This window comes from Hemitrygon akajei, chromosome 6 (genome assembly GCF_048418815.1).
Source record: "Hemitrygon akajei chromosome 6, sHemAka1.3, whole genome shotgun sequence".
Classification (NCBI taxonomy): Eukaryota; Metazoa; Chordata; class Chondrichthyes; order Myliobatiformes; family Dasyatidae; genus Hemitrygon; species Hemitrygon akajei.
Window position 1 is genome coordinate 10,236,113 of NC_133129.1, and position 22,359 is coordinate 10,258,471.

Sequence of the window (22,359 nt, forward strand, 5' to 3'; positions counted from 1 at the left end):
TTCCCTGGCCCCGTTTGTCTTATTTTCACTATGGATGTCCGGTCCCTATAAACCTCCAGCCCCCACCAGGAAGGCCTCACAGCTCTCCGTTCCTTTCTGGTCACCAGACGCAATAAGGTCCTCTCCACCAACACCCTCCTCCGTCTGGCAGAACTTGTCCTCACTCTCCAGAATTTCTCCCACTTCCTTCAAACAAAACGGATGGCCAGGGGCTCTTGCATGGGTCCCAGCTGTACCTGCCTTTTTGTCGGCTACCTGGAACAGTCTATGTTCCAAGCCTACGCTGGCAACTATCCTGCACAGTTCCTATACCACATCGATGACTGCATTGGTGCTGCATCCTGCATGCAATCTGAACTCGGCCACTTCATCAACTTTGCCCGTAACTTCCACCCTGCTCTCAATTTTACCTTCTCCATTTCCGACACCTCCCTCCCCTTCATCCCTCTCACTGTCTCCATCTCTGGAGACGGCTTATCTACTGCTATCGTTGATAAATCCATGGACTCACAGAGCTACCTGGATTATACCTCTTCCCACCTTCTTACTTGTAAAAACGCCATCCCCTTCTCCCAATTCCTCCGTCTCTGCCAGGTCTGGTCTCAGGATGAGGCTTTTCATTCCAGAACGGAGATGTCCTCCTTCTTCAGAGAAAGGGGCTCCCTTCCTCCTCAATGAACCACATCTCTTCCATTTCATGCATGACTGCCCTCACCTCATCCACCCACCACCTCACCAGGGACAGGATTCCTCTTGTCCTCACCTCCCATCCCCCTCAGCCTCCGTGTCCAGCACATAATTTTCCATAACTTCTGCCATCTCAAAAGGGTTTCCACCACCAAGCGCATCTTTCCCTCCCTTCACTGTCTGCTTTCCGCAAGGATTGCTCCCTACACAACTCCCTTGTCCGTTCGTCCCTCCCCACAGATCCCCCTCCAAGCAGAGCCACACCTGCCCTTGCACCTCCTCCATCACTACCATTCAGGGCCCCAAACAGTCCCTCCAGGAGAGGCAACACTTCACCTGTGAGTCTGTTGGGGTCATCAACTGTATCTGGTGCTCCCAATGTGGCCTCCTGTATATCAGTGAAACTCGACGTAGATTGGGAGACCGCTTCACCGAGCACCAATGCTCCGTCCAGTGGAGACCCAGTGGCCACTCATTTTAATTCTACTTCCCATTCCCATTCTGGCATGTCAGCCCATTGGCTCCTCTGCTGTCGTAATGAGGCCACACTCAGGCTGGAGGAGCAGCACCTCATATTCCATCTAATGGCACGAACATCGATTTCTCAGTCTTCTGGTTACTGACCCTTCTCCACACCACACCATTCCCCTCTCTCACCTTGTCTCCTTTCCTGCCCATCACCTCCCTCTGGTGCTCCTTCCCCTTCCCCTTCTTCCATAGCTGTCTGCCCTCTCCTATCAGATCCCCTCTTCTCCAGCCCTTTGTTTCTTTCATCAATTGACTCTGTACTTCTCCCCTCCCCTCTCCTGGTTTCACCTATCACCTGTTATCTTGTACTTCTTCCCCATCCGCCATCTTCTTACCCTGACTTCTCATCTTTTTACTCGGTCCTGATGAAGGGTCTGGGCTGGAACACTGACTGTACGCATTTCCATGGATGCTGACAGGCCTGCTGAGTTCCTCCAGCACGTTGTGTGTGTTGCTTATGATGGATGGGTATGATATCGAGCACATACGTGGTGAGCTGAAGGGACTGGTTCTGTGCAGCAGGTGTAATGGACTCTAGATTACAATGGTTCATTCCTCCCATAGTCCAAAGACCATATGACATAGGAGCCGAATGAGGCCATTCAGTCCATCGAGTCTGCTCTGCCATTCCATCATGGCTGATTTCTCAACCCCATTCTTCTCCCCGAAACCTTTCACACACTGACTAATCAAGAAACGATCAGTCTCTGCTTTAAATACACTCAGTGACTTGGTCTGAACAGCCGTCTGTAGAATGGATTCTCCAGATTCACCTTCCTCTGGCTAAATAAATTCCTTCTCATCTCTGTTGTAAATGGATGTCCCTCTATTCTGAGGCTGTGCCCTCTGATCCTAGGCACAGCCACTGTGGATTCGGAACAAGAAGGTAGCGGGAGAGCACTTAAGGACTTCCAGCAGGAAGACATTTTGAGTTCTCGGGGGAAGAGAGAGGCCAGACTGCGCAGGCACGTGACGTCAGCCAGTTGAGCGTGAGCAGTTTAAAAAGAGGGCAGCCATATCCAGCGGGCAGTGTTGGGAGCGGGCAGCGGAGTGAAAGGGCTTTGGCTCTACGGGCTTCGGTGGTAACGGGACAAGGTGAGGCAATTGTTGATTGCTGAAGGAGGTAGTATGTGTGTGAGGCCAGTTTTCTGTGGTCGGTGTCAGATGTGGGAGGTCCTGGAGTCCCCCAGCGTCCCGGACGGCCACATTTGCACCCGGTGCATCGAGATGCAACTCCTAAGGGACCGTGTTAGGGAACTGGAGCTGCAGCTCGATGACTTTCGTCTGGTCAGGTGATACAGGACAGGTGATCACTCCGGGCCCACAGGGGACAGAGAAATGGGTCACAGTCAGGAGGAGGAAGGGGAAGAGTCAGGTACTAGAGAGTACCCCTGTGGCTGTACCCCTTGACAATAAGTACTCCTGTTTGAGTACTGTTGGGGGGACAGCCTACCTGGGGGAAGCGGCAGGGGCCGTGCCTCTGGCACAGAGTCTGGCCCTGTGGCTCAGAAGGGTAGGGAAAGGAAGAGGAAGGCAGTAGTGATAGGGGACTCTATAGTCAGGGGGTCAGACAGGCGATTCTGTGGATGCAGGAAAGAAACTCGGATGGTAGTTTGCCTCCCAGGTGCCAGGGTCTGGGATGTTTCTGATCGCATCCAAGATATCCTGCGGTGGGAGGGAGAACAGCCAGAGGTCGTGGTACATATTGGTACCAATGACATAGGTAGGAAAAGGGAAGAGGTCCTGAAAGAAGACTACAGGGAGTTAGGAAGGAAGTTGAAAAGCAGGACCTCAAAGGTAGTAATCTCGGGATTACTGCCTGTGCCACGTGACAGTGAGTATAGGAATAGAATGAGGTGGAGGATAAATGCGTGGCTGAGGGATTGGAGCAGGGGGCAGGGATTCAGATTTCTGGATCATTGGGACCTCTTTTGGGGCGGGTGTGACCTGTACAAAAAGGACGGGTTGCACTTGAATCCCGGGGGACCAATATCCTGGCTGGCAGGTTTGATAGAGCTGTTGGGGAGAGTTTAAACAAGTTTGGCAGGGGGGTGGGAATCAGAATGTGATTGCAGGGATTAAGGTAGAAGGACAAGGGCATGATGCTAAGAGTTCTGAGTTGATGAGGAAGGACAGGCAGGGGACAGAACATAATTGTAGCCAGTTAAAGGGGTTGAAATGTGTCTATTTCAATGCTAGGAGTATTAGGAACAAGGAGGATGAACTTAGAGCATGGATCAGTACGTGGAACTACGATGTTGTGGCCGTTACTGAAACTTGGTTAGAGGAAGGGCAGGATTGGATGATGCAGGTCCTGGGGTTCAGGTGTTTTAAAAGGAATAGGGTGGGAGGTAGAAAAGGTGGGGGGGTGGCATTGCTGGTCAGGGATAGTATCACGGCTATAGAAAGGGAGGACGCTGCAGAAGGAGTGTCCACAGAGTCAGTCTGAGTGGAAGTCAGAAATAGGAAGGGATCAATCACTGTGCTGGGAGTAGTCTATAGGCCCCCAAATAGCCCTCAGGACACTGAGGAGCAGATAAGCAGGCAGATTTTAGAATGGTGCAGGAAATACAGGGTAGTAGTTATGGGTGATTTCAACTTCCCTCATATTGACTGGCACCTCCTGAGTGCAAGGGGGATAGATGGGGCTGAATTTGTCAGGTGTGTTCAAGAAGGATTCCTGACACAATATGTGGACCGGCCGACGAGAGGAGAGGCTATACTGGATCTAGTTCTGGGTAATGAACCTGGTCAGGTGTGTTACGTTCCCAGTAACCGGGTGACTTACCAGCAAAGATAGAGAGGTCCGCTGAAGTCTGATGGTACTGTTTTCAAACGTTTTTATTTATAAAGGGGCACAAACATATGGTTAATACAAAACATTCAGATCATATACATCGTCAAAACTCAATCTAAAGCACAGGTATAGTAATAATCAATCAAAAATAAGCTCTATCATTGTCTAGGGGAATACTGAGTCCAATGGAATATAAAGGTCACTCATAAATCTTCAGGCTTTCCGTTTGGGAACTGCTGGCATTTCACGTGTTGGAGAGAGAGAGTGGTGAGAAAGAAGGAACACTTGCCCGTCGTCTTTACAAAGAAAATCCCGGTTGTTAGTTAAAACGGTTTTCCTTTGGTTTCAGCCACAGTCTCCCGATCCGGAATCTAACGCACATGGCTTCCTTCAAAATGGCTTCCCGCTCCGACGGGACGCGCTATCGTGTCTTCTTCGTGTGTCTCCTTGGTGCGTCTGAGGCCCCGCCTCGGCAGCCCACCTTTTATCTGGACTGGCAGGGTTGTAGATGTCAATCAGGGTGGGGGGGTGAGGCAATCTTTCCCCCATCACCCAGCCCACGTTGCCCTGAGGGTTTGCACGTAGTCCAGTCCCTTATTCCACAAAGGTGTCTCCCAAGACAATGGCTATTTCCATGGCTTTTGTCTGGCTGAGAGGCCAGGCAACATTCCAAACTGTAAGGCTGCTCTCTCTCTCTCTCTCTCTTGCGATTCTCACAAAGGAGGGGGCTGGGGTCATAACAGGTGACAGACCTCTTGGTGGGGGAGCATTTTGGTGAGAGTGACCACAACTCCCTTAGCTTCAGCAATAGCTATGGAAAGGGATAAAATCGGATGAAATGGTAAAGTGCTTAACTGGGGAAGGACTAACTTTGAAGGGATGAGGCAGGAACTAGCGAGAGTAAATTAGAAACAGATGTTCAAAAGGGAACGCACAGAAGTAATGTGGGAGAAGTTTAGGGACCACTTGAGCTGCGTTCAGGATAGGTTTGTCCCACTGAGGCAAGGAAAAAATGGTAGGAAAAGGGAACCGTAGCTGACGAAACATGTGAGGCAACTCATCAAGAGGAAAAAGGAAGCATATGTTAGATATAAAAAGCAGGAAATAGGAGGGGCTTATGAGAAATATAGGGTAGCCAGGAAGGAGCTAAAGAAAGGACTTAGGAGAGCTCGAAGGGGGCATGAGAAGGCCTAGGCATATAGGATTAAGGAGAACCCCAAGGCGTTCTATACGTATGTGAAGAATAGGAGGATGACGAGAACGAAGGTGGGACCGCTAAAGGATAAAGAGGGCAACATGTGCCTGGAGGCGGAGGAGGTTGGGGAGGTCCTAAATGAATACTTTGCTTCAGTATTCACAAGTGAAAAGGATCTTGATCAGGATGAGGTTGAAGTAGAGCGGGCCTGTGTGCTGGGCAACGTGGAGATTAAGGAAGAAGTGCTGGATCTTCTTAAAAACATTAAGATTGATAAATCCCCAGGGCTGGATACGATACACCCCAGGTTGTTGTGGGAATTGAGAGAAGAGCATTAGCCATGATCTTTGAATCCTCTTTGGCTGCAGGAGAAGTGCCGGAGGACTGGAGAATGGTAAATGTAGTTCCCTTGTTTAAAAAAGGTAATAGGGAGAAACCTAGGAACTATAGACTGGTGAGTCTTACGTCGGTGGTATGCAAACTACTGGAGAGGATTCTTAAGGATAGAATTTACGAGCATTTGGAGAAGTACAGTCTACTCATGGATAGTCAACATGGCTTTGTGAAGGGAAGATCGTGCCTCATGAGCCTGATTGAGTTTTTTGAAGAGTTAACAAAAGAAATTGATGAGGGTAGGGCAGTAGATGTGGTCTACATGGACTTTAGCAAAGCATTTGACAAGGTCCCTCATGAGAGACTCATCCAGAAAGTCATGAGGCACAGGATAAGTGGAACCTTGGCTGTTTGGATAAAAAATTGGCTTAAAGGAAGAAAGTAGAGGGTAGTTGTGGAAGGAAAGTATTCTGCCTGGAGGTCGGTGACTAGTGGAGTGTCGCAGGGATCTGTCCTGGGACCCCTGCTATTTGTGATTTTTATAAATGACCTGGATGTAGAGGTGGAAGGATGGGTGAGTAAGTTTGCAGATGACACGAAGATTGGAGGAGTTGTGGATGGAGCTGTAGGTTGTCGATGGTTACAAGAGGATATAGACAGGCTGCAGAGTTGGGCAGAAACATGGCAGATGGAGTTCAATCCGGACAAGTGTGAGGTGATGCATTTTGGAAGGACAAACCAGAAGACTGAGTACAGGATTGATGGTCAGTTACTTAAGAGTGTGGATGAACAAAGGGACCTTGGGGTTCAAATGCATACATCCCTTAAGGTCGCTGCACAGGTTGATAGGGTAGTTAAGAAGGCCTATGGGATGCTAGGCTTCATTAACACGGGGATTGAGTTCAAGAGTAGAGAGGTCATGTTGCAACTCTACAAATCTCTGGTGATATCGCACTTAGAGTATTGTGTTCAATTCTGGTCACCTCATTATAGGAAGGATGTGGAAGCTATGGGGAGGGTGCAGAGGAGATTTACCAGGATGTTGCCTGGATTAGAGAACAAGTCATATGAAGCAAGGTTAGCAGAGCTGGGACTTTTCTCTTTGGGGCATAGAAGAATGAGAGGGAACTTGATAGAGGTCTACAAGATTATGAGAGGCATAGATAGGATGGATAGTCTGTACCTGTTTCCCAGGGCACCAATAGCAAACATATATACAAAATTAAGGGAGGGAAGTTTAGGGGAGACACCAGGGGTAAGTTTTTTATACAGACAGTTGTGAGTGCCTGGAATGACTTGCCAGGGATGGTGGTGGAGGGTAAAACATTAGGGGTATTAAAGAGCCTCTTGGACAGGCACATGGATGAAAGAAAAATGGAGGGTTATGGGGCAGTGTGGGTTTAGTACTTTTTTAAAAAGTATTATATGGGTCGGCACAACATGGAGGGCTGAAGGGCCTGTACTGTGCTGTAGTGTTCTATGGTTCTAGGAAACAACCTCCCCCTTTCATTCCATCTAGACCTTTCATTATTCAGTAGGTTTCAATGAGATCCCCTCACCATTCTTCTAAACTCCAGCACGTACAGGCCCACAGCTATGAAACACTCCTCATACATAATACCTGAATCACTCTTGTGAACCTCCCTGGACCGTCACCAATATCAACACTTCTTTTCCTAGATAAAGGACCCAAAACTGCTCACAATACTCCAAGTACAATCTGACCAATGCCTTATAGAGCCTCAATGTTACATCCTTGCTGTTACATTCCAGTCCTCTGGAAATGAAAGCTAACATTGCATTTGCCTTCCTCACCACCAACTCAACCTGCAAATTAACCTTTAGAGAATCCTGCATGAGGACTCCCAAGACCCCTTGCACTTCTGATTTGTGAATTTTCACCCCATTTTGAAAACGGCCTGCTCCTTTATTCCTTCTGCCAAAGCGCATGACCATTAACTCCCCTCCAGTGTGTTCCAGCTGCCACTTCTTTGCCCATTGTCCTGAGTTGACCAAGTCCTTCTGTACACTCCTTGCTTCCTCAACACTACCTGCCCCTCCAACTACCTTCATATGATCCACAAAGCCATCAATTTCATCAGCCAAATCATTGGTATATATCGTCAAAAGAAGTAGTCCCAACACCAACCCCTACTGAACTAAACTGGTCACCAGCAGTCAGCCAGAAAATGCCCCCTTTATTTCCACTCTTTGCCTTCTGCCAGTCAACCAAATCTCTATTCATGCTAGTATCTTTAACGTAATAATTGGGCCCTTATCTTGTTAAGCAGCCTCATGTGTGGCACCTTGTCAAAGGCCTTCTGAAAATCTAAATCCACTAACTCTTTGTCTATCTCGCCTGCTATTTCCTCAAAGTATTCCAGCAGATTTGTCAGGCCATATCTCCCCCTAAGGCCTTTGGCCTGTTTTATCCCAAAATCTCATCCTTAGTAATGGACTCCAACATCTTCCTAACCATTGAGGTCAGACTAACCAGCCAATAATCATCTGCTTCCTCTCTACTTGGAGAGGACTGACATCTATGATTTTCCAGTCCTCCGGAACTATGCCAGAATCTATTGATTCTTGAAAGATCATTACTGATGCCTCCATAATCTCTTCAGCCCCCTCTTTCAGAACCCTGGGGCATAGTCCATCTGATCCAGGTGACTTAGCTACCTTCAGTTCTTTCAGTGTCCCAAGTACTATCTTATTTTTGGCAACCACACTCACTTCTGCCTCCTGACACTCCCAAATTTCTGGTGTCCTGCTAATATCTTCCACAGTGAAAAAGTAAAAGACTTATTCAGTTCATCCACCATTTCTTTGTCCCCTCATTATGACCTTTTCAGCATCATTTTCCAGCAGTCTGATACCCACTCTCACCTTTGTTTTACACTTTATATATCTGAATAATCTTTTGGTATACTCTTTGAATTTTTTGCTAGCCTACCTACATATTTAATCTTTTCCCCCTTATAGATTTTTAGTTGCCTTCAGTTGGATTTGAAAAGCTTCCCAATCCTTTAACTTCACACAAATTTTTTCTCTATTATACACCCGCTCTTTTGCTTTTGTCTGTCTTTGACTTGCCTCATCATTCAGAGTTGCTTCATCCTCTTTGGGATATCTCTATTTGATGTCTCTGAATTGATCACGCCACCGACATTCTCATCCGTAGCTCATTACTGATGCCTCCATAATCTCTTCAGCCCCCTCTATCTTTCTACAGTTTTTGACAACTGTTGTTATGGGGGAAAAGCTTCCACTTTGTCTCCCTCCCCCAACATAATTTTGTGCACTGTATTAATGAAAACAACCAAACGTGCTCCAGTCTCTCCTCGTTACTGATATGGTCCAACCCAGGTAAGGCCCTGGTGAATCTCCTCAACACCCTCTCCAAGGCAATCACATCTTTCCTGAACTGCACCCGGTATCCAGCTGTGTTGTACCGTGACTTCCATGTCTGTAATCGATCGAACAGACTGGGCACTTTGGCGAAGAATGGCCCTGCGGCATCATTGGCTAGCAATGCAGAACTGAGCTGAACGAGACCGGATACTACAGCTTTAATATTTGATATTCTATGTGTCGCTTTTTGCCACTTACACAATTTGGGTTTTTTTTTCCACATTGGGTGTTTGAAGTTTTCGTACTGCCCATGGGAGGACAAATCTCAGAGTCGTATTCTGTACGCATACTTTGATAATAAATTTACCTTGAATCTTTATTTGAAGGCAATTATCCAAAGTGCCCTCTTTACCACCTTAACTATGCTGCCACCTCCAGGGACTTTTTGGACAGTACAGCAACATCTCTGTGATTCTTGACGCAGGTGGCCCTGGGTTACAGGAGACCCGATTTACAGAAATCCATCTCTACGCAAATTCTCCCATACATACTTTAGGAATTATTCAAGAGAGTAATAGTTTTTTGACTGTACAGAATAAATATTCCATTAGCTTAATTATGGGTAATGTTAGGTGAATATTCACTGAGCAAAGAGTTGTGTGTGTGCAGAGCGGTAAACCCAGCAACAGATGTTCCTAACTTGGGGGAAGCTCAGTTTATAAGCGGATCTCAGGAATGGATCCCAGGGACTGCCTGTATCGTTTAATGCCCACATTCATTGTGTATATCTTCTCGTATTAATGCATTCCCTTGCACCTAGTAGGATTAAATTCTTTCTGTCATTGCTCTTTACCATTTTGTAATCCAGGGCTATCCTTGCCTTCAACAATGCTATTTTTCATGTCATGTAGAAACTTGACCATATTCATACCTGATCCAACGCTCAGCCCTGGGACAAGAATGATGTGAGTTGTCAGGCAGAGTTGGGAAGTGGGAGGGGATCAGTGAAAGATCTTCACTGATCTGGCATGGGACCATCTGGGAGAGGGTGGATTCCCAACTAATCACCCTGGATGTGATGGTATGGTCAACCTTGTCAAAAGAGCAGAAAGGATAAGAGTACAGTACAGCACAGGAACAGGCCCTGCAACCCATCGTATGTGTACTGAGTGAATCTCATCCGTTTGCCTGCACATGCCCCAACATTCCCTGCCTGGTTACGTGCCCAAATGCCTTTCAAACACATTCTCATATCTGATCTCACCGCTTTCCCTGGCAGCGCGTTCCAAGCAACTGTTGTGTAAAAAATAACTTGTGTGGTATATCTCCCTTAAACACATGCACAACCCCACTACCATTTTAAAGTTATGCCCTCTAGTATTTGACATTTCCACCCTAGGGGAGAAAAGGATCTATTTACCCTATCTGTCCCCTCATAATGTTATATAATTCCATCAGGTCACAACTCACTCTCTGGCGCACCAGAGAAAATGCTACAATAGCCATGGGAGTTTCTAACATGCAGATCAATTGGGAAAATCAGTTTGGAAACAGATCTCGAGAGTGAGTTTGTTGATTGCCTAAGAGATGGCTTTTTAGAGCAGTTTGTCGTTGAACCGACTAGGGGATCAGCTACACTGGATTGGGTGTAATGTAATGACGACAATTAGTGAGCTGAAGGTAATAGAACCCTTAGAAAGCAGTGAACACAATATGATTGAGTTCAACTTGAAATTTGATAGGGAGAAAGTAAAGTCTGACATAGCAGTACTGTATTTCAGTGGAGTAAGGGAAATTACAGTGGTATGAGAGGAGTTGGCCAAAGTAAACTGGAAGGAGATGCTGACAGGGATGAAAGCAGAGCAGCAATGGGGTGAATTTCTGGAAAAATTGAGGAAGGTGCAGGATAAATGTATTCCAAAGACAAAGAAATACTCAAATGGCAAAATAGTACAACCGTGGCTGACAAGGGAAGTGAAAGCCAATGTAAAAGCAAAAGACAGGGCAAACAAAGCAAAAACTAGTGGGAAGACAGAGGGTTGGGAAGCTTTTAAAACCCAACCGAGAGCAACTAAAATAATCTTTAGGAGGGAAAAGATGAAATATGAAAGCAAGCTGCAAAAAGTATAAATGAGGTTAGTAAAACTTCTTTCAAATGTGTAAAAGTTAAAAGAGAGATGAGAGTAGATATCGAACCACTAGAAAACGAGGCTGGAGAAATAACAATGGGAACCAAGGAGATGACAGGTGAACTAATTGAGTATTTTGCATCAGTCTTCACTGTGGAAGACACTAGCAGTGTGCCAGATATTGAAGGGTGTGAAGGAAGTGAAGTGGGTGCAGTTACTGTTACAAGTTCAGTTCAGTTCAGTTCAGTTTCAGTTTATTGTCATTTAGAAACCACAAATGCAATGCAGTTTAAAAAATGAGACAACATTCCTCCAGAATGATATCACAAAAGCATACGACAAAGCAGACTACACCAGAAAATCCACATAACGTTTGGCAATCCCCAATCCAGAGTTCGGAGAGGCTGCTGCGTATTAATATCACACTAGCATCTTAGCGCGTTCCCCGGAAAGGAGCTCCAAACCCACCAGACAAACCAAGACTACAGACAGACAGACATACTTTATTGATCCCGAGGGAAATTGGGTAAATTTCCCAGACACAACAAGACTACAGATAAACAGACATACTTTATTGATCCCGAGGGAAATTGGATAAATTTCCCAGACACACCAAGTCAGGAGACCAACTCTAGCACCCAACAAACCAAAAACTAAAGCTACAAGACCTACACAAAACCACATAGTTACAACATATAGTTACAACAGTGCAAACAATAGCATAATTGATAAAAAAAACAGACCATGGGCACGGTAAAAATAGTCCAAAGATGTTAAAAGACTATAAGTTTGAAAGAAACCAGCACACAGTTTCCACAAGTCCTCAGTGTCCCGATAGACTCGTCATCCCATGCAGCCGGCAGAAGGGAATACCCCGCTATGGACTTCCAAGGTGCTGCCGGACACAGCCTCGCAGACGCAGCACACAATGAAAGCTCAGACGACCCAGTCTCACAGACAGCTCCCCAGCACCCCGACCGCAGCGGACTCCAAGTCGATCGAACCTCCGAGCCTCCGACCATCCCCTCGGCACAGCCTCTCTGAGCACCATCCTCTGCCGAGCGCATTAAGATGTCCCCGCCAACGGCCACCGGCAATGTGACCCCAAGGACTGGGGGCCTGTTCTTCCTAGCAGAGACCCAGACCTCACAGCAGCAGCAGCAACGAAAAAGGCCTTCCTGGAGATTTCCAGATGTTCCTCCGTGCTCCCACGTCCGTTTTTCATCAGATTAGGATTGTGCACGGCACCCAGCTTAACAAATAACAGATATCAGCTCTGGAGTGGCCGCTGCAAGCTGCGTTGCACCGCCATCTTGGATTCCCAAGGGAGAAGGTGCTCAAAAAGCTAAAAGATCTAAGGGTATAAGTCACCAGGACCAGATGAACTGCACCCTAGGGGTCTGAAAGGAGTAGCAGTAGAAATTGTGGAGGCATTAGCAATGACTTTTCAAAAATTGTTGTACTCTGGCATGGTGCCAGAGGGCTGGGACTATGTCACTCCACTCATTAAGAAAGGAAGGAGGCAGCAGAAAGAAAATTATAAACCAGTTAACCTGACCCCAGTGGTTGGGAAGATGTTAGAGTCAATTGTTAAGGATGAGGTGATGGAGTACTTGGTGACACAGGACAAGATTGTACAAAGTCAGCATGGTTTCCTTCAGGGAGAATCTTGCCTGACAAACCCGTTGGAATTCTTTGATATTAGCAAATGGAATACAGTGTTGGAAAATGCATTGTCATGCACTTTGCTAGTAGAAATAAATGTGCAGATTCTTTTCTAAATGGGGAGAAAAGCTCAAAAAAGGTCAAAAAATGAAAGGTCTATCATATGAGGAACGTTTGATGGCTCTGGGTCTGTACTCACTGGAATTCAGAAGGATGAGGGGGGATCCCATTGAAACCTTTTGAATGTTGAAAGGCCGAGACAGAGTAGATGTGGAAAGGATGTTTCCCATGGTGGGAGAGTCTAGGACAAGAGGGCACAGCCTCAGGATAGGGAGGCATCCAGTTAAAATAAATCCAGAGAAATTTCTTTTGCCAGAGTGTAGTGAATTTGTGGAATTTGTTAGCACAGGCAGCCAGGTCATTGGGTGTATTTAAGGCAGTGACTGATAGCTTCTTGATTGGACACAGCATCAAAGGTTACAGGGAGAAGGCCAGGGAGTGGGGTTGAAGAGGGGAGAATGGGATCAGCCATGATTGAATGGCAGAGCAGACTCAATTGGTCAAATGGCCTAATTCTGCTCCTATGTCTTATGGTCTTAAAACAATCCAAGTTTATTCAACCTCTCCTTTCACCTAATTTTCTCTAATCTAGGCAATATTGTGGTGAATATTGATCTTCTGCATCATCTCCAGCAGGTCTGCACAGAACAATGTGCCATGCTCCAAATGTCATCTGATCAAAGTTTTATACATGGTTTCCTGAATTTTATACTCAGCACCCTGGGCAATGAAGGCAAGTATGATACATACTGCCTTTACCAACTTAACTACTTGTATTGCAATTTTCAGGGAACTATTGCTCTGTACATCGAAGCCCCTCAGGGTCTTGCCATTTACCCTTTTATTGTCATTCCTTGTACCTGTTCAAATCAAACTCGATCTCCCGTTCTCTCTGTCCACGTTTTCAACTGGTCTATGTCCTTGCTGTATGTTTTGACAATGTTTCTCACTGCCCGTAACTCCACCAATTCTTGGTGTCATATTCAAAGTCATAAGTCCACCTACATCTTAATCCAGATTATTTGCATCATGAACAACAGAGGTCTTGGCAAGGAACACCAGCGAGAGATACAGCCCTCCACTATTCTGTCTTGTACTTTGAATCCAATAGATAGTTTACCATTCTCTCTCTCTCTGATACTCATTGGAGATGATTAGATTGGATCAATTTCAAGAATAACTTCTATGAGCAATTCAGGAATGATAATGTCCTGATTTTAAAACATGTTAAGCATTTTCCTGTTGCATATCATTTATTTCAAGAAATTAACAGAACTAAAAGTGAATGAATAATTCATTCATTACAGCTTCATTTTAGAAAGGTAAACTGAAGAAAAGCCTTTTTAAGAATAATATAATATTTATCTAAGGGAGTCTCGGGGCAACATGGTAGTGGAGGACGATTACAGCATCAGTGATACGGGTTCAGTTCCTGCTGTTGTCTGTAAGGAGCTTGTACGTTCTCCCTGTGACTGCCTGAGTTTCCCCTGAGTGCTTTGATTTCCTTCTACACTGGAAAGATGGACGGGTTAGTAGGTTAGTTGGTCATACGGATATAATTAGGTGGATCAGAAACAGCTGTTACCATGTTGTATCTCTAAATATTTCATCAATCTATTTCAATCATAAAATATGCAAAGCCATCCTGTGTGTTTTTAACTTTGAAACCTCACACATCTCATTTCTTACTGATCAAAAGGAAAATCAGTTGTTTTTGTTTCCAGCTGCATTTTGGGATTGTAAATGGATAATATCTGTCATAATCGAGCAGGAATGTGGATTGTCAGAGTGTACAGACACTGTAGGGGACTACTTGTGTTTTTAGAACCAGACTGCAATAAACAGAGCCACAATCTGCTGGAAGAACAGTGTGTCACACAATACCAGTGAGAGGGAAAAAAATTGCTGAAGCTTTGGATCGAAACCCTGCATCAAGACTGAGAGGAGAGGTGAGATTTCCAACACAAAGAAAAGGGCAGCGGCAAGAAAAGATTCCAGGATGATTGGTGAACTGAAGAGGTAGGTAAAAAAGCCCAATCTGCTGGAAGTGGGTCAAGCTGATGTGATTCTTGCCCTGAGCTATGCTAGACTTGTCTGAGTATACTGACGTGTAAATTTCTACTGCTCACCTACTGTGTTTGGGTGGGTTTTACAAACACTTATTCTGTCCGGCACCAAAGCCTTTCACTAAATGCTCATTGGCTCAGAACCACATAGCAGAAACACAGAGTGAGAGAGATTTATTCAGAAAATATGATTTATACAATGCAAAACTACAGGCATTCACACCGCTGCAGTGACACTGTCCTTCAACAACCGCCTTTCCGCGTTATTGTGACGTCCTTTCTGTGACACTGGGTGAAGAACTTTGGGAATGCTTTTGCATTGGTTCGTTGTTGAATCCAAACTCTGTTCAGCAGCTGGTCCTGCAGCGGCAGGAACCTGGTTCGGTAATGCTGTATCTACGGGTCTTGCCGTTGGTACAGGTCAAGGTGACTTCTGTAGACTTGGCACCATCTGGTAAACAGCAGCTGCTGTGTGTTGCTGTACGCTCCGAGGATGGGTCGTAGCAGGTGATGGAGGAACACCGCCCCTCACAAACTGCAATATCTGCCTGTGCATTTAAAGAGCACAAACTTAGAGGCGGAACCTCTAGAAACATAGAAAACCTACAGCACAATACAGGCCCTTCAGCCCACAAAGCTGTGCCGAACATGTACTTACTTTAGAAATTACCTAGGGCTACCCATAGCCGTCGCTGGCAGCCCATTCCACGCACCTTCGTCAATGTTTGAACCAAGTTTCCCTATCAGTTTTGGCAGTCTGTGTAAGCATACTGCTTCATTGGGGAAAGCTGATCACAACCTGGTTTTGTTACAGCCCAGATATAAATCAATTGTGATGAGGCATCCCACTACCACATGCTCTTTTAGGAAGTGGACTCCTGAAGCTGAACAGGCCCTGAGAGACTGCTTCGGTACTACTAACTGGGATGTACTGCAAGGGGGGCTCTGTGGGGGCGTTGAGGAGGTCACTGAATGCACAACGGACTATATTAACTTTTGTGTGGATGCCGTTGTCCCTGTTAGAACTGTTCGCTGCTATCCCAATAATAAGCCCTGGATCACTAGTCACATCAAAGGCCTCCTAAACCAGAAGAAGAGGGCCTTTAAAGATGGTGATCGGTTGGAGCTTAAAAGAGTTCAGAAGGAACTCAGAGTACAGATAAGGGGGGCAAAGGAGCAGTATAGGAGGAAGCTAGAACAAAAGCTGCAGAAAAAAAGCATGAAGGAGGTGTGGGATGGGATGAAGATCATCACCGGATGCGGTGCAAAGCGGGGGGCGAACATAAGTGGAGATGTGGAGAAAGCGAACCAGCTGAACAACTTCTTCAACAGGTTCGACAGCTCAATCTCATCCTCACCGCAGAAATCCACACCAGGCTTACTTCCCTCACAGGAAAATAGCCACTCACAGGAGACCTTGCCCACACCCAGGATTACGGCTGCACAGGTGGAAGGTCAACTGAGGAAAGTGAGATGCTGAAGATGTTCTATAGGTCAGTTGTGGAGAGCGCCCTCTTCTTTGTGGTGGCGTGTTGGGGAGGAAGCATTAAGAAGAGGGACGCCTCACGTCTTAATAAGCTGGTAAGGAAGGCGGGCTCTGTCGTGGGCAAAGTACTGGAGAGTTTAACATCGGTAGCTGAGTGAAGGGCGCTGAGTAGGCTACGGTCAATTATGGATAACTCTGAACATCCTCTACATAGCACCATCCAGAGACAGAGAAGCAGTTTCAGCGACAGGTTACTATCGATGCAATGCTCCTCAGACAGGATGAAGAGGTCAATACTCCCCAATGCCATTAGGCTTTACAATTCTACCGCCAGGACTTAAGAACTTTTTAAAAGCTATTATTAATGCTTTTTGAGATAGTGATTTAGATGTATATCATATTTTTTACTGAGTTAAGTATTGTATGTAATTAGTTTTGCTACAACAAGTGTATGGGACATTGGAAAAAAGTTGAATTTCCCCATGGGGATGAATAAAGTATCTATCTATCTATCTATCTATCATAGGAATATTTTTAAGTCTCTCCAAAGCAGATCCAGGACAGAGAGTTGGTTTTGAAGGGCTTGGTCTATATCCACCAGAGTTTAGCAGAGGGAGAGATGACAAGATCCTGAGGGGTGTTGAAAAGTAGAGATGGAGAGGGTTTTCCTTCTTGTAGAAGGAAACAGAAGCAGGGATCAGTTTAACATTAAAGAGTTGCCGAATTATGACGGATGAGACAAAATGTTTTCTTGCAGAGGGTGGCGAATCTTTGAAAATCACTCCGTAAAGGACAGTGAAGGTAGAATTTCTGAATATCTTTAAGACAGACAATGATGGAAACTCAGTAATCAAGGGGGAGGAGCGAAAGGTTGTGCTTGGTAGATGAGAGTGTGGGGATAGAAGTTACTGGTGGAGCAGGTTCATGAGGCTGAGTGAATATCACTTATATATTCACACTTACATTGTCCCTCTTAATGTTGGAGATAGTGAAGGGTCAAAGGTATTCTCCTCTGCAAGAATGAAAGTGGTACACTCTTCAAGGTCCAACTTCAAGGCAGAATGTAAGATTATTGCTGGGATTCTCAGCGTGTGGAGGAAGAGGGGGACCTTCTGGTCCAGATCCTTAGGTCCCTCGAATTTGTCATGCAAGTTGACAGGTTGGTTAAGAAGGTATCTGGTTTGTTGGGCTTCTTTAGTCAGGGGGTTGAGTTCAGGAGCCGCAAGGTAATGTTGTAGCTCTTTAAACCTCTGGTAGGACTACACTTGCAATATTGTGTTCAGCTCCGGTCACCTCATGAGAGGAAGGATGTGGAGGCTTTTAGAGCGGGTGAAAAGGAGATTTATCAGGATGCTACATGGATCAGAGATTTAAGTAACCAGGAACTGCCTGGTGGGGTTAAGGTTGGTTAAATGCTGTCAGTTTTAACTTTATAAAATCTCATCTTAATCAAGTTGTCTTAGTATCTGTACATGGTTTTGTTTTTCTAACACTTCTGTGAAGCACCTTGTCTCACACTAAACCTCCGATTAAGTAAAAACAAGTTGCCACGATGTTTCTGAGGATAAGAACATGAGTAAATGGACATTAATTTCAAAAAATTTGTAAATATGGAAGATTAACTTGTTATAAAGTTTTGAATGGTTTATTTATTTGTCAGTGATTTGAAGAATTGAAGCTAGAGGACAATGTTGTGCATTGTTCTATGCTCTGTCAGTGAAGCATTCATACGTGAGCACAGTGCGGACCTGTGTCAGTGTGTACATTACCTCAGTAGAGCAGGATCCAGCCATCAGTTTGACATTCTTCACTGTCTTACTGCATTGTGCAATCATCTGTTGATCTGGAAACAGAACAGAAGATCTAAGGAACAGGAGCGGGAGTCGGTCACCTTCGGTAAGAGTTTTTACTTCAGTGCCACTTTCCCAGTCTCACCATCCCCTCGGCCTTTCAAAAATTGGGCTGAAACAGCGATGTTTGTCTCTTACAGCAGTGCTCGAGATTAGGAAATTTAATTTATTTCAAGTTTTTGGTGTGGAAGTTCTTCACTGTGTTGAGACATTTCCCAGTTTTGCTGCACACCAGGCCCAGGCAACCTATATAACGGAATTAACATTACAGACGCAAACAAACATGATTGCCTCTTCTCTCCAAGTCCCCAACATCAGAAACTATGGAGATATGGCAGACTGCATTACTCTAACCTCACCAAAAGGGAAAGGATCTGAGCAAGGGAAGGGACAGATAATTTGTGCTGTGGTGCCAATTAAGATGGTGGGCTAACAAAATGGCTGAAGCTGGGGGGCAGGGTGGAGGCTGTGGATAGGAGCCAATGGAAATGGAGTTTGGAAGGGGTTTTGAGCAAATGATAAATGCAAGGAGAGTTATCCGGGCGTGAGTCTGAGAACATGATCAGGACATGGGGGTCATGCCCAGAAAGATGATTAGGATAGCCTGAGGAGATAATGAAGTTGGGAGGAAGGGGCCAGATGAGATGACAAAGGAGAAACATAGAGTTGTCAAAACAGAGATACAGGCTACTCAGCCTAGTGAGGCCAGGACAATGATTGAGCATCAATTTACCGCTGATTAGGACTCACACCACCAGGTTCAGGAGCAGTTATTGCCCCTCAACCATTGGGCTCTTGAACCAGAGGGGAAAACTTCACTCAACTTCACTTGTCCCATCACTGAACTGTTCCCACAGCCTATGGACTCGTTTTCAAGGACTCTTCATCTCATGTTCTCGATATTTATTGCTAATTTATTTACTATGATTAATTTTTTTTATTTTGCACAGTTTGTTGTCTTTTGCACATTGGTTGTTTGTTTGACTTTGTTCTGTGCAGTTTTTCATTATTTTTATTGTGTTTCTTGTATTTCTTGTGAATGTCCAAAAGAAAATCAATTTCAACATTGTATATAGTGACATATATGTACCTTGATAATAGATTTACTTTTAATCTTGCATCAAACTTTCTATTTCTACTAACTCCCAGCCCCCTCACCCAAATCACCCACAAACTTGGAGCAATTTGCAGTGGCCAAGTTATCCACCCACTGGGACATCTGTGGGACATGGGTGGGAACGGAAGGACCCAATACACTCACAGTGAGAACATACGCACTCCACACAGACAGCATCTGAGGTCAGGATTGAGAGGCCTTGGCACTACCTGCTGCAACACTGGAGATTGGGGAGACTGGAGGTGGAGTAGAGGGGAGAGGTGGGATGAGAACACAATGCCTGTTGGCCGGGGAAGTGGTGACAGACACGCTCAAGAATCTAGGTGAGGACCTGAATCACTAAGACAGAAGATTAATAATAGGGTTGCTGTGATGGGAGATTTTAACTTTCCTAATATCAATTGGCATCTCCCTAGAGCAAAGGATTGAGTTGGTGTAGAGTTTGCTAGATGTGTTCAGGAAGGTTTCCTGATGCAATATGTAAATAAGCCAACTAGAGGAGAGGCTGCATTTGATCTGGTATTGGGAAATGAACCTGGTCAGGTGTCAGATCTCTCAGTGGGAGAGCATTTTGGAGGTAGTGATCACAACTCTATCTTCTTCATCATAGCGCTAGAGAGGGATAGAAGCAGACAATTTGGGAAAACATTTAATTGGGGTGGGGGAAATATGATGTTATTGGGCAGAAACTTGGGAGCAGATGTTCTCAGAGAAATGCATGGTGGAAATGTGGCAAATGTTCAGGGAACATTTGCATGGAGTTCTGCACAGGTATGTTACATTGAGGCAGGGAAAGGATGGTAGAGTTAAAGAACCATGGTGTACAAAGTATGTAAAAAATCTAGTTAAGAAGAAAAGCTTACAAAAGGTTCGAGAAACTAGGTACTGATAGAGTTCTAGAAAATTACAAGGTTGCTAGGAAGGAGTTTAAGAATGAAATTAGGAGAGCCAGAAGGGGCCGTGAGAAGACCTTAGTGAGCAGGATTAAGGAAAACCCTAAGGCATTCTACAAGTATGTGAAGAGCAAGAGGATGAACCGTGTGAGAATAGGACCAACCAGGTGTGATAGTGGAAACACGTGCAAGGAGTCGGAGGAGGTAGCAGAGGTACTTAATGAATACTTTGCTTCAGTATTCACCAGAGAAAAAGACCTTGGAAATTGGGCTATAATCGTGAGTTTGAGAGCTACAAGAGAGGAGGCGGTGCATGGGTCCGGGAGCAAAGTTTAAAAGGGGAAAGTTTTGCGGGAACTCGGCTATAACTGGAGCACCAATCGTGTGCTGAAGAACAGGGAAAGTTCCAGCGTGAAAGGGACACACTGCCTAGCCGGAGCAGTCATCGAGGGAGTGGTCTGAGTCAGAGTGGTAGGGCTATGGCTCATTTTGGGCTTTGGCGAGGTAAGTGCGTAGGTGGACTTTGTTTGTTCCTTGCATTTTTTGAGGAATAGAGAGCATGTCTGCCAGGTTAGTTCTTTGCTCTGGGTGTCAGATGTGGGAATCCTGGGAATCTTCCAGTCTCCCAGATGGCCTCTCCTGAGAGACCGTGTTAGGGATCTGGAGCTGCGGCTCGATGACCTACAGCTTAGTAGGGAAAGTGAGCAGGAGATGGATAGAAGCTACAGGGAGTTAGTAACCCCGAGGCTGCAGGAGTTAGGTAAGTGGGTGACAGTCAGTAACAGTTATCTTGTTTTAGATGCTGTTGAGAGGGGTGACCTGAAATTCAGCTACAGATTGGCAAAAATGATGTTGTGGCCATCTCTGAAACTTGGCTAAAGGATGGCTGCCATTGGGAGCTGAACGTCTAAGGATATACGGTGTATCGGAAAATAGGTTAGTAGGCAGAGGGGATGGTGTGGCTCTGTGTATAAGAAATAATATTAAATCATTAGAAAGGGACAACTTAGGATCGGAAGGTGTAGAGTCGCTATGGCTGGATTTAAAAATGGCAAAGATAAAAGGAACCTAATGGCAGTCGTATACAGGCCTCCAAACAGCAGTCGGGAAGTGGATTACAAATTACAGCAGGAGGTAATGTCATAATAATCGTTGGGGATTTTAACATGAAAATGGATTGGAAAAACCAGACCAGTACTGGGCCTCAAAAGAGAGGATTTGTAGAATGTCTAAGGGATGGCTTTTTAGAACAGCTTGTTGTTGAGCCCACTAAACAATCCGGCTGTGCTGGATTGGGTGTTGTGTAATGATCCGGAGGTCATAAGAGAGCTTAAGGTTAAGGAACCCTTAGGGAACAGTGATCACAATATGATCGAGTTCACATTGAAATTTGAGAGGGAAAAAAAATAAAATCCAATGTGTCAGTATTTCAGTGGAATAAAGGAAATTACAATGACATGAGAGGGGAACTGGCCAAAGTTGACTGGAAAGGGACATTTGCAGAAAAGACACTAGAGAAACAATGGCTGGAGTTTCTGTGAAAAATGAGGGAAGTGCAAGACAAATATATTCCAAATAAGAAGAAATTTTTGAATGTAAATAGGACACTACCATGGATGACAAGTGAAGTCAGAGCCAAAGTAAAAGCAAAAGAGAGGGCATACAAGGAAGCCAAAGATAGTGGGAAGATAGAAGATTGGGAAGCTTTTAAAAACTTGCAGAAGATAACTAAGAAGGTCATTAGGAAGGAAAAGATGAATTTTGTAAGGAAGTTGGTGACTAATATCAAAGAAGATACTAAAAGCTTTTTTAAGTATATAAGAGGTAAAAGAGAGTTGAAGGTAGATATAGAACCAATAGAATAAGACGCTGGAGATATTGTAATGAGAAACACAGAGATGGCAAAGGAACTGAATGCGTGCTTTTGCATCAGTCTTCACAGTGGAAAACATCTATAGTATACCGGACATTCAAGAGTGTAAGGGGAGTGAAGTTTGTGCAGTGAAAATTATGACTGAGAAGGTGCTAAGGAGGGTGAATAAACCTCCTGGACCTGATGGAATGCACTCTCGGGTTCTGAAGGAAGTAAATGGAGAGACTGCGGAGGCATTAACAATGATCTTTCAAGAATCGATAGATTCTGACATTGTAGCAGATGACTGGAATGTTTCTCCGCTATTTAAGAAGGGTGGGAGGCAGCAG

General features: G+C 45.1%; 1 protein-coding gene across 1 annotated transcript in view; it reads right to left on the bottom strand.

Moving 5' to 3' along the window:
• Nucleotides 1-14,970: 14,970 nt before the first annotated feature.
• Nucleotides 14,971-22,359, bottom strand: part of LOC140728850 (uncharacterized) — a 235,780-nt gene continuing 228,391 nt past the window's right edge. Inside the window, exons 27-28 of the mRNA XM_073047854.1 lie at nucleotides 18,067-18,140; nucleotides 14,971-15,359 (exon numbers count right to left, since the gene is read on the bottom strand). Coding sequence (XP_072903955.1) covers nucleotides 15,159-15,359; nucleotides 18,067-18,140 — 275 coding nt within the window. The 3' untranslated portion in view covers nucleotides 14,971-15,158. The remainder of the gene's footprint in view (nucleotides 15,360-18,066; nucleotides 18,141-22,359) is intronic.